General features: G+C 37.1%; 2 protein-coding genes across 2 annotated transcripts; one reads left to right on the top strand and one right to left on the bottom strand.

Moving 5' to 3' along the window:
• Positions 1-2,058: 2,058 nt before the first annotated feature.
• Positions 2,059-2,462, bottom strand: Tsp_03508 (hypothetical protein). Its single transcript, XM_003379809.1, has 2 exons — positions 2,310-2,462; positions 2,059-2,229 (listed from the first exon to the last, which is right to left on the bottom strand). Exons 1-2 carry the CDS (start codon positions 2,460-2,462, stop codon positions 2,059-2,061), a joined length of 324 nt encoding a protein of 107 aa, XP_003379857.1.
• A 5,625-nt stretch (positions 2,463-8,087) lies between these two features.
• Positions 8,088-10,351, top strand: Tsp_03509 (CDP-alcohol phosphatidyltransferase family protein). The gene is made up of 3 exons (XM_003379810.1): positions 8,088-8,152; positions 9,951-10,032; positions 10,226-10,351. The coding sequence occupies exons 1-3, from the start codon at positions 8,088-8,090 to the stop codon at positions 10,349-10,351; spliced, it is 273 nt and encodes a 90-aa protein (XP_003379858.1).
• The last annotated feature ends 2,401 nt before the right edge of the window (positions 10,352-12,752 follow it).

Below are 12,752 nucleotides of genomic sequence, written 5' to 3' on the forward strand. Positions count from 1 at the left end.
GCATAATCTGAGTGGAATACCGCTCCACCACCCATCCACCACTTACGAGAGTGTGTGAATGCCCTTCGCCAATCCTGGTACCAATGCTTGCTTCATCAATAACCATATTCCCCAGTTCCATCACACACCAATAGTGATATATCCGCGGCCCACCCATGCCCTATGCTTTCAGAGTGGTATACGGGCGGCCCGCCCATCCAACATTCATTCTAATGATGTACCGTCTTACCCCTCCATGTGTTACTCCGTAATAGCGGCATGCCCTCCCCCACACCCATCAAGCCACCATTCTGAGCCATATAATTGATCACCGCCATTCTAATGCATGATCAGAGTGGAATACTCTCCCAACACCCATCCACCACTTACCCAGTGTTGTGAAGCCCGTCGCCAATCCTTATACTAATCGTTCGGTCATCTTTACCCGTTATCCCCCAGTCCATCACCTATCAATTTCTGTACACCCGTTGTCCACTCATCCCACAATACTTTCAGAGTGGTATACGGGCCGCCCGCCCATCCAACATCCATTCTCACTTATTCACCTTTCTACGACACCATCCACCACTCACAAGGAGTGGTTCACTCATTCCACACTCCTCCATTACCAATTCAATGTTGTATTCCTGCTCACAACATTTCCACCGCATAATCAGAATGGACCTCCCACCCCACTGCCTTTCCATCACCTACCCAGTGTTGTGAACCCCCTCGACAATTCTTACACTAGTGATTCGGGCATCTATAACCACCCACTCCCAGTCCATCATCTATCGATTGTTGTATACACGCGGTCCACTTCTCCTACATTGCATTCAGAGTGGTATACAGCCTCCCCGCCCATCCAACATTTATTCTCAGTGATGTACCTTTTTACCACTCCATTTGTTACTCCGTAATAGCGGCATGCCCTCCACACGCCCGTAAAGCCAAATTCTGAGTTATATAATTGATCACCGCCATTCCACTGCATAATCAGAGTGGAATACCCGCCCACCACCCAACCACCACTTACCCAGTGTTGTAAAGCCCATCGCCAATCCTGGTACCGACCGTTCGGTCATCTATCGCCGTTATCCCCCAGTCCATCACCCATCAATTTCTGTACAACCGTTGTCCACGCATCCCACAACACTTACAGAGTGGTATACGGCCCGCCTGCCCATCCAACATTCATTCTAATGATGTACCTTCTTACCACTCCATTTGTTACTCCGTAATAGCGGCATGCCCTCCACACGCCCGTCAAGCCTCCATTCTGAGTTATATAATTCATCACCGCAATTACACTGCATAATCTGAGTGGAATACCCGCCCACCACCCAACCACCACTTACCCAGTGTTGTGAAGCCCATCGCCAATCCTTGTACCAATCCTTCGGTCATCAATACCCGTTGTCCCCTAGTCCACCACCCATCAATGGTTATATATCCGTTGACTACACATCCCACCATGCATTCAGAGTGGTATATGACCTGCCCGCCCATCCAACATTCATTCTCAATGATGTACCTTCTTACCACTCCGTCAGTTACTCTGTAATAACGGTATGCCCTCCTCACACCCGTCGTGCCCCTATTCTGAGTTATATAATTGATCACCAGATTTCCACTGCATAAACAGAGTGGAATTCCCGCTCACCACCCATTCACCCCTTGCCCAGAGTTGTGAAGCCTTCCGCCAATCCTTGTACGAATCGTTCGGTCATCTCTACCCGTTATCCCCCAGTCCATCACCCATCCATTTCTGTACACCCGTTGTCCACTCATCCCACAGTACTTTTGGAGTGGTATACGGCCCCCCCCGCCCATCCAACATCACTTCCCACTGATGCACCTTTCTACGACTCCATCCACCACTGTGTATGAGTCGTTCACTCATAACACACCCCTCCATTAACAATTCAATGTTGTATTCCTACTCACAACATTTCCAGCGCATAATCAGAGTGGAATTCCCACCCCTCTACCCTTTTTTTACCTACCTAGTGTTGTGAACTCCCTTGACAATCCTTACACCAGTGATTCGAACATCTATACCCACCCGCTCCCAGTCCATCATCTATTGATTGTTGTATACCCGCGTTCCACTTCTCCTACAATGCATTCAGAGTGGTATACGGCCGTCCCGCCCATCCAACATTTATTCTCAATGATGTACCTTCTTACCACTTCGTCTGTTACTCTGTTATAGCGGTATGCCCTCCCCACACCCGTCAAGCCCCCATTCTGAGTTTTTTAATTGATCACCACATTTCCACTGCATAATCAGAGTGGAATTTCCACCCCTTTTCCCTTCCACTACCTACCTCGTGTTGTAAACCCCCTCGGCAATCTTTACATTTATCATTCGGCCATCTATACCCTCCCGCTCCCATTCCATCATCTATCCATTGTTGTATGCGCTCATCCCACAATGCTTTCAGAGTGGTATACGGTCTACCTGCCCAACGAACAACCATTCACAGATGTGCTTCTTCCTACTATTCTGTCCATTATTTCTTAGTTGCGGTATACCCGCCCCACACTTTTCTAGTAACATTTCAGTGTTGTACTCTTGCTCAGCGCATTTCCATTGCATTATCAGAGTGGAAACCCCGTCCACTACCCCTCCATCAACGATTTAGAGTTGTGAAACAGAACGTGAATCCCTCTTTGAATCATTCGGCGTAGTATTTCCGCCCGCACACAGTCCATCATCCATCAAGATTTCTGTACCTGCCAGCTATTCTACAAAACCCATTCAGAGAGTTATATTCCTCGCCTGCCCATCCACTATGCATTCATAATGATGTCCCTTTTTACCACTTTCTCCACTACTCCTTGACTGTTTGTTGGATTGTTGGCGTTAGGTACGTTGCTGGATTGTTGGGTTGGGGACGACCCCACTTCAGAAAAACACATGTAAAGAGCTGGAAGTATTTTCAATTTGTATGATATTTGTTTTATTAAATAGTTCGAAGAATGCTGTGCTTGATGTTATCAATGTATTTCCAATTTTAAGAATTTTAAAGCCTTTTGTTTGCAAAAAATGCGGCAAAATTTTCGTTAAAAAGTTATCATTTTTCAGTTTTCTTCATCGTGTGGCCTTAGTTTTGTAAAATTCGTAAAAGAAATTACAGCCTTGAGTATAGCACGTTATTCTGCATATTTTGATACGAAAGTCAGTTCTATAGTCATTTTTTTGGTTCTGAAATTACTACGTTTTTTTAAGCCTTTTCTGTAGTTTTGACATGAACGCATGGAAATGTTGTGTAGGAGATCAGTATTTCATATTTTGTGGTTTAACTATGCATTATTAATTTAATTTTAGGTATTTTGATTAAAATTTCATTATTTGAAATAAATTTTAAGACTCTTCAAGCTAAAATATTCAACAAAGTTGACGTAATAAATCTGTTGATCTTCCTTTATTTGGAAGTGCTAGGATAAACATCACAATGCTCACAGTAGCTGCGCAGGTGTTCATTGCAGCATGGAAGCAGAATGCAGAGGATCTCTTGGCTAAAAAAACCACGATTGTGGGAACATTGTGGAGGAATAAAAAGGAAGTGCCATCATAATTAACAGAAGTCAGGGGGTGAGAAGTGGGTTCGTCATTGTTTGTTACTCTTGTAAGCTACATCCAGAAGCGAATGAAATGCGTCTTGCTGATGTCGACAATGCACCATGATGATGCAGTAAATGAAGATCAAGAACGAAAACAGGATATCGTACCTTCTGCCTTCTTACAAGTCGGCATTTAATATAAAATGAGTATGCAGTTTATTACTTGTATTCATATTATTTCTAGTATTTCAAATATGCTTAGTAAGAAAGATAAGGATTTCCGCATTCCATTTTTTTACTTGTGTCAGAAATTTTTTTCTTGTGTCAGAAATTTAAACTTTTAATTGAAAAGGTGTTATTCAGAAGTATCACAGTTGTGACTCTACTTTGTGATAAAGTAAGAATACTTTTAATATATTTTTGCAGATAAAATTAATGAAGCAAAGAAAAAGTGAAAATGCGGATAACACGAATCAGAACAAGTGAAGCCCAGTGGTAAATGCGATTTCTCGTCTGTAATGATTCTGTGTGATTGGGCTTTAGTATACTTAGAAAGTATGAAGATATTCCTTAGTTTATTTGAATAATTTAAGTTTGTAATATATAATATATAAATAAGATGTTTTTCACAGTAAAACTGTACATTTGATTTTTCCTATTATGTTACGATTTGGTTAGATTTGATTTTGTTTGGTTAGTTTTGGCAAAGCAACAAAATAATTTGTCAATTTTCTTGTTATGGCGTTTTTCCACAGGTAGTTTATATTTTGACTGAATTTGAAATACCAAGGTCATTTCTGAATTTTTGAATAGTGAATTAACTGTGCATTTGAACTCTTTCTCCAAGAAAATTGAAATGAATTCCATTTAATATTGCGCATTTGATGTATTAACGGTTCGCTTTGCATTAATTTTCAATGTTGCTAATTTCTCAGCTTTAGGTTAGAATTACTTCCTCATCTTGAAAGTTTTACAATCCACTAAAACTGATTTCTAGCGCTGCATTATGCAAATAACGATCAATAGAAAATTGCATGATCATCAGTGACTATGAACTTGTCTGTTTGACTTAGGTGGCAAGTGGCAAAGTTGACAAACGTTTTGTCGTTAAGTAGTTCCATTTTAATCCATGTTACTATTTCTTGAAAGTGTATATTCAATCATATTATGCTAGCGGTATCTTTAACTAAAATGGTTTATTTCATCTGTTTAAAAATACTTTCTGCAGTATTTCAATTTTGCTAAGTGATAAAACGAGAAAATCTTAGATACAACATTTACTATTCTTGCAGATACGACAAATGAAGAAACGAAAAAGTGGAAAAAGGACGACACGCAGCAAATAGGGCACTAAGCGAATCAGAACAAGAAAAAACCAAAGGTATATGACGTTCCGCATGGGTACCAATTTTGTACCTCTGTGCTAGTGATACAATGAATGCGTGAAATTCTTCTTCCTGTACTTTTCCTTCCATTAAGATAAACTATCTTTCAACTCAGTTTATAAGAAAATCGTTCAACTTCGTATATAGAGGATATCCTTCAACACCACCAATTCAGAGAGGTATATTAACCCACCACAATTCCACCGCGGATTCAGAATCTTGAACATGGTTTGGTACTACTGGGTCCCGCTTTTCTCTCATTGGTCTTTACCCATACATATCATTGTACCATACCGGCCCAGGATTAGCCCAACACCCATTAAAATTTTTATACCCGCCAGTCACTAACTCCACAAACCATTCAGAGTGCTATACCCCCGGCCAGCCCATCTATCATCCATTCACAATGTTGCAACTTTCTACCATTTCATCTATTACTCTTTGCTAGCGGTATACTCTCCCCACACTTCTCTAGCACCAGTTCAGAGTGGAATACCCGCCCACCACCCTTCTACTACCTATTCATGGTTGGGGTCATGTCTTATGCGCTTTATTTTCTCTGCGATAACCAGTGAAATGTATATTGCATAGCTTTTCTGCCTTTCATACAAGTCTTACTGTGTCTGCTTTCATTACGTTATCGAGCAAAAATTTTCACGGCTGTTAATCTAAAGTCACAATAAAAGCAATATACGAGAGACAATTTTACAATAATAAAAATTATGTTATTCTCCAATTACTAGATATCATTGGTTTGCTGAAAAATAAGCATATCAATTGTGTAAAATCAATTTTCATTTTTCAAACCGTATTATTTTTTCGCGCATCATGTCATTCCATTATGATGATCATCAGACTGTTGTTTCTATTCTCTTTTATCTCTGTTGAACACAACCAACTGCTTTACACTGAAAATTCAGTGTTCATCATTTTCCTTTTAACATGCAACAATTAATACTGTTATCGATCGAAATCTTATTCATGCATTTGTCACAGGGTGAAGATTATTAAATTGTTCAACTGAATGCGCTTCTCATTTTCTGCAACTATTTATTGTTTTCTACGCAAAAATATTTTATCATCTTCAGCATTCATTCATCAGTCGTCATGGCTGTCCCGCTTTACATCACCAAGCATTATCATACATTATGAATAATTTCATTAACAAATTGTCAAGTATGTGATTTTTCATTTTTATCTCCACTATTTATTATCCTATAAATGTTACTTTATTATTACTTTATAAATGTCTACTATTTATACATTATAATAGATTTAAAATGTAGCTGATGTTAGATTTGGCGAATGTAAAGTCGACGTTTCTAGCAAGCTTTAGTTGCTAAGCAAACAAACGGGAAGGCAATGAACGAATGGAAATTTGCATGTTAACGAGACACGCCTAATAATGATGAAATAATTTGACTTAACTTCCGCTTTAAAACTTTAATAATAACTTTATTTAATTTACTTTATTTGGGCTATCCAATCGCTTCTAGATGTGCGAAGCAATATTATCGTTAATATTGTAAAATTCTATCTTATTTCTTGTTGTTTGTTCGATTTTGCATCAACGGACGTAGAGATTGTTTGCTGAGAACAACAAAAAGTAGGCGTACTACATGTTTAGTACAATCTTCATGCAAATTTGCATTTACGAAAAGAAAATCAAATATTAATCGTAAAGCGTAACTCATCGATGATCATGTTGCGTATGATTTGAATTTGCATCAATTCAAGAATTCTAAATTTTGTTGTGAGGATGATTTTGGAATGTTTGTAGGCGGATGGTGTCCTGCAACATCAGAATAAAGGACGACTTCAAAGGAAACCTGACAAGCAACATGATTTATATTCAATATGGCCAATCAGGTTGTGCAACTCTTCAGAACATGTATATCTCCAAATGATGGGAAATTGACTATTTTTGTAAGTTACAGTTTTTTTATTGAATGACATTGTAATATTGCTTGAAATAGATACTGAATATATAATTGCTAAATTATAACTAAGGAATCGGTTCTTTGAAATTAATAAGTTAACTCTATTGAATATGGTATTCATTGCAAAGTATAATTATCCTGCTGACTAATATTGCATGCGTAGGCAGCGATCATACACTAATAGTTGATTGTTGTTTAATTTACGTACGATTAACGTTGCCGTTCAGTTCCATTTAAGTTACGGTTTTTTATGCTTCTTTCAATTACGTCATAATATAATTTGAGATAGATAGTGACTTTCATTGGTAATATTTTGAGGATTTTGTTGTTGTTTAGCAATTATTATAGTATAGTCTTTGTTGCTAACTCATTACATTACCTCACGTTTTCAAAGCATACATGCATTTCTAGGTCAGCGGAGTATGTTTATGCTAATGTGAAGGTGAACATTGCCGATGGCATTCTGCTTCGTGCACTTTGTGCCATTCTAATCCGGAAGTAATTTTCCTTATATAAATTTCTCCTTATAGAGAGAACTGCACTATTATTTAATTATTCGTTGCTGAAGAGCGTTCTAATTACTCACTGCACTGCGTTATTTGGTCAATTTGGTGCTTCACTACAAGAAATACATTGTGATTGTTAGACTGAAAATATGTTGAAACCACGAACATCAGCAGGAAAATTTACGGCTCTGCGTTTACTTTATACCTCATCACTGACAGGTATGAGTTTTTACATATTTGGTGTTTTTTTCATCGTTTTCTTTCATTCTCTCTCAAACTGAATTGCACGAAACATCGCCATTTTGCCACCTTTCATAGTAGTTTAATTTTAACTTTTATGTGCAGAAACAAATGGGTTTTTTATCTGTAGCGACTTTCAACAAATAATTGGCATTTTATTAGAGACATCTTTATAAATACGCTGGTTTAACAAGCAAAAGCTCATTTACAATAGTCTTTACAAATGCTATAGCAAATTAGTATTGACAAAATACTCGAATTACTCCCACATTATGTTCAGTGCGCTCGGCAGTGCTTACTGTTCAGGTAACATACTTGGCTAACTGGTTAATGGAAATGTCGATTCCGTGACCAGGATGCTGCAGTCGAACTGATCAGTTTGTACATAGGATTGTTTCAGCTTGACATAGGAAAGCGGCTGTCACGTAGAGAACCCACTTCCACTTATGACTGGTGAAGCTATCAGAATGGCCCTAACGTTCCTTTTGTCCTTGAAAATGAATCCTGAAAAGTGCTATGATGTCATTGTATTGTAAGTAGCACTGACTTAGTGGGACATGTTTTCCATCACTGAGGAAATAGCTCCATCTCCATTAATGTGGCAGTATTTATAAAACTGATACAACCCCTGATGATAATGCGTGATGCTTGAGCGAAGGAGCTAAAAACCTTTACGTCCATTCTACATTTCCACCCTTGTTCCTTCCTCCTTTGCTGCTCCACCCTTATTTCCTGTCAGATGGTCCTTATCCCAGAACTGTTAATTGCTCTGAACTGAATCGAGATCAGGCTCAACTGAAAATTTTTCCTCCCCTCCCGGACCCCAATTTCGAGTTGAATGAACTGCGCTCAGCTACTGTGTCCTGATATAAATTCTATGATTTCACTAAATTGCCATCGACTCCTGAGACCTTAGTGATAAGGGTGATTCAATAAATCTTCCTTACTCCTGGCTGTTATGTTTTATTGTTATTATAAAATGCAATACGGAGCGGTCACTTGCAGCAGTTTCTCATAGTCATTGAAAAATCTTGAGAGACTCGATTCCTTCAATTGCGTATATCTTTTATTGTATTCAGTTGTGCTAACGCCGTGCTCAACTAAGTTTACACTCTTAGCTTAAATTATTATCAGAAAGCGCAGACAAACCGAAACGGCAAGTTGAGATAAGCCTTGCATGCGCAATCGGTAACCACCATGAAGCTTACTTGTTTGGAAAATTCTGTGTTTAGATGAAGCTTTCATTGTGTTGTGTGTATTATGAAAGAATTATTTTACGTAAGTTTTGGAAAAGTGTTTAAAATCATTTCAAAAGATGTAAAAAGTTGATTTACAAAATGAGAAGTGAATTTTTATACTTTTTAAAAGAATTTTATTATTAATTATTACGTTGAATTGGTATTGGCATTTGTGTTTGAAGTTTAAAAAAATTTACATAAAGGTGTAGTAAAAGTAAGTGTGATGTTAGAGATGAAATGCAAATTTTATAATCCGAAGATTGTTTACGGAGAAGCAGAATAAACATTCGTTTGCTGGCTAGTAGTAATGTTTTGCGGTTTGCAAATGGTTCTGAAAAATCTGCTTCTGGTACAATTTTTTTTCAAACACTTTCAAATTCCTGGCCGGGATGTTGCGGCAGTTTCAATAACATTTTTAATGACAAATGTATTGTTTCTATTTCATGAATATTCATTTTTAGAGATCTACATGAAACTTTTTGTTTTTAATAGCTATTTGTTGGGTGATTAATAATTCTATGTTATTTCCAAGTATGAATTGTAATTATTGTAATTCTCATCCAATTTAACTACTCTCCATAAATATATTGAATGCGTTGTTCATGAAAATCTGCTTGTTTCTAATTCGACTAAACGTTACATAATTCCTGTGGTAATTATTATCATTATAAAATTAAATCTATTTTTTTTATAAATCTGAAAATGCATTTTATTTTCTAAACTGCTTTCAGTTTTACTATAAATCTAATTCTGATTTGTAGAAATACAATATTCGTACATTATTCTATCACCTCAATTTCAATCAGCTAAATTCAGCTCATCAAATTTGCATAATAATGCGCTATTACGTAGTAATGCAATATTACGTAATAGTGCAATATTACGTAGTAATGCAATCTTACGTAGTAATATGAAGTGTGTAAATAAAAACGTAATAAATTTCATCGTCTCGTTTAGTAACGTTGTTCATAAAATTCATTGCACTGCGCTATTACTGATGGCGAATTAGGTTGTTCTTCCGGAGGCAAAGTAAATATTCATTTGCATAATTTACTTATTATACGTTTAATCAGAGTACTTTGATTACTTTAGGTTATTCTGTTCACTGGATTGCTGTCCGTCAGGCGCTTTGTCAACTATATTTCCGCTCTTCAAAACGAACCAGGAAATAGTGGTAAGTTGGATTTGATATTTTGGTGGTGGTATGCTATGCATGTTGCTTTACTAATATGGTGAATGGAAACTGACAGGTCTTTTTCTCGTGTTATTATTGCTAACTTTCAGATACATTCAGATGTTGAAGACGAAGAAGTTCGCATTTCTGTTTTTTCGCTTTAGATGACGGCATTAATATAATTCACTTTCAGAATTTATATTATATTCATATCAATGATCAAACACAAAGAAACAAACAAAGAGATTCTGAAAAATTAGTGAATATGGTAACTATGCATTATTATAATTTTGCACAGCTTTTTGAAATTATTCAGTGAAATTTAGATTGTAGATTTGCTACGCCTTCAACTCCACATCACTTGAATCTTAACTGCAGCGCACAATTAAAACATGTAGATAATATCGTAGATTGAGTAGCCTTGATTTGAATATCTGAAAAACTGTATTTCCAATGAAATTAGAAATCTTAATGTTGCTTCAGATACAGAAGTTGCTTCAATTTATATACCACTGTATTAATTTCTTTTTAGAAAATTTCAACTTTTTTTATTCATTATGTTGCTCAGTTTTCTTTATAGGGACATAACAAGCAAATAATGCACCGATATTACAACTCTATTTATACGTATCGTACATTTTATTTGAACTGACAATAGAAGTTGCATTTTTTTAATTAGAAAGGTGTTCATGTTCACATCAGTATGTTCCATATGTAGCATCTGAAACATCCGTAAGTATTTAACTTGCTCCTGATTGCAGTTGGATACATAAATTGTACACATTTTATTCATAACAGCATTACATTGACGTCAAGCGAATACGATGTTTCTTCTGATGGCACATTCAGTTAGTTGAAGTTGGTGCATTGAAGTTTCCTTGTGGTCCTGGTGTGTTCATACGTATCATAAGATAATGAGGAATTAAATGATTGTAATTGTAGCAGATTACGTTGAGACAGTCGTGTAGCGCTGGTATCCGTATAAATGCTATCAATGTATTGGTGAGAGTTGCCATCAGTGCGTTCCCAGTGTAATATGATAAACATTAGTAAGTAGTTTTTGTTTTCTGTTGTAACTGTGGATTACGTCGTCTCATTCATTACGTCATTACGTACCGATGCCAACCCGTGTTCACCTGTCCTTCGCCGTTACCCTCCTCTTCGCTTATATAAATTTTTGCTGCAAATCAGTTTATACAAATTTAAACTAGTTTATAAAATTTATATATATACAGTTTATACAAACTGATTTTATTTAAACTATCCTCCAACTTACTTTATATAAACTATTCTTCTGACTGAGTTTATGCAAACTATCTTTCAACTGATTTTACATAAACTGTCTTTTAACTAAGTTTATACAAACCATCTTTCTGCTCCATTTATACCATCTTTTAGCTGCGTATACCCGCCTGCCACGTCCTCTATCTCCCTTTCAGAGTGGTATACCCGCCGTCTCAATAACGTTTAACACAAAAAGTAAGAAGGAATTCAATATTGTTTATGATAGCAATCAAATACGTTAAATAATTATAACCAGCATGTCGCTAGGTAATCTGGCATTTTGTTTTTGATAGAAATGGATTACGTCAATATAATGAGAGAATTTTCGTTAAGATGCCACTCTCAAATTGCGTTTCCCACAGGTTCTGAAGTTTTTCCTTGTCACACCAGGTAAGGAAGAATTATCAAGGTTCCACAGCGTCCACAGTGCTGTGTTGCAAAATTTATTTTTATCTTATCGCTGATTTAATGTTTTTATGCCTGCATGTGAAAATAAGAACCGCATCCTGAATGACCGCCATCGATTAACGTAAGTAGTTCTATTTTTCTGCTAATTTATAAACCTATTTAAGGAACAATGAAATGCACTGTTATTCATCTTAGATCAATTTTAGATCTGCATAGTACAGGTAAGTAGCGTCAAAGTGTTTATAGCTGAGAATGCGTAGAGGTAAGTTGGGTGCAGGTAAGTACAGTATAGATGTAATTATAAACAAACAGAGTAGAGGCAAGTACAGAGCACGTAATTATACATCACGTGTATACATCATCTAGAGATACGCAGAGTGCAGGTAAGTCGTGCAGGTAAGAATAGTGTAGAGGTAAGTAGAGTGCAGGTAAGTATAGTGTAGAGGTAAGTAGAGTGCAGGTAAGTATAGTGTAGAGGTAAGTAGAGTGCAGGTAAGTATAGTGTAGAGGTAAGTAGAGTGCAGGTAAGTATAGTGTAGAGGTAAGTAGAGTGCAGGTAAGTATAGTGTAGAGGTAAAGTAGAGTGCAGGTAAAGTATAGTGTAGAGGAAAGTAGAGTGCAGGGAAAGTAGAGTGCAGGTAAATTAGAGTGTAGAGGAAAGTAGAGGGCAGGTAAATAAAAGGCCAGTAAGAAAGGGGAAAGGTAGTACAATGGAGGGCAGGAAAACGGATTAGTTGGGATTTTCTTTGGGAAGCTCCAACGTGCTTGGGGAAAAAAAAAATTGGGATATTGCCCCAGCGGATAAAAATTTGCTAAAACCTTCCTAGGGCAATTTTGTGGAAAATGGGCCCGGGCTAACTTTGGGGAATAGCAATTTTTTTTTTGCTGGGGATAACCCGGGGGGAAAACCGGGGGCTTTTTTAAAAAATTCAAATTTTTGGAATTTTCCTGGGGGAACCGGGGGGCGCCCGGGGGAAAAAAATTTTTTATTTCCCCCGGGGATAAAATTTTAAAACCCCCCCGGGAAA

This window comes from Trichinella spiralis, assembly GCF_000181795.1.
Source record: "Trichinella spiralis strain ISS 195 chromosome Unknown Scfld2, whole genome shotgun sequence".
Taxonomy (NCBI): Eukaryota; Metazoa; Nematoda; class Enoplea; order Trichinellida; family Trichinellidae; genus Trichinella; species Trichinella spiralis.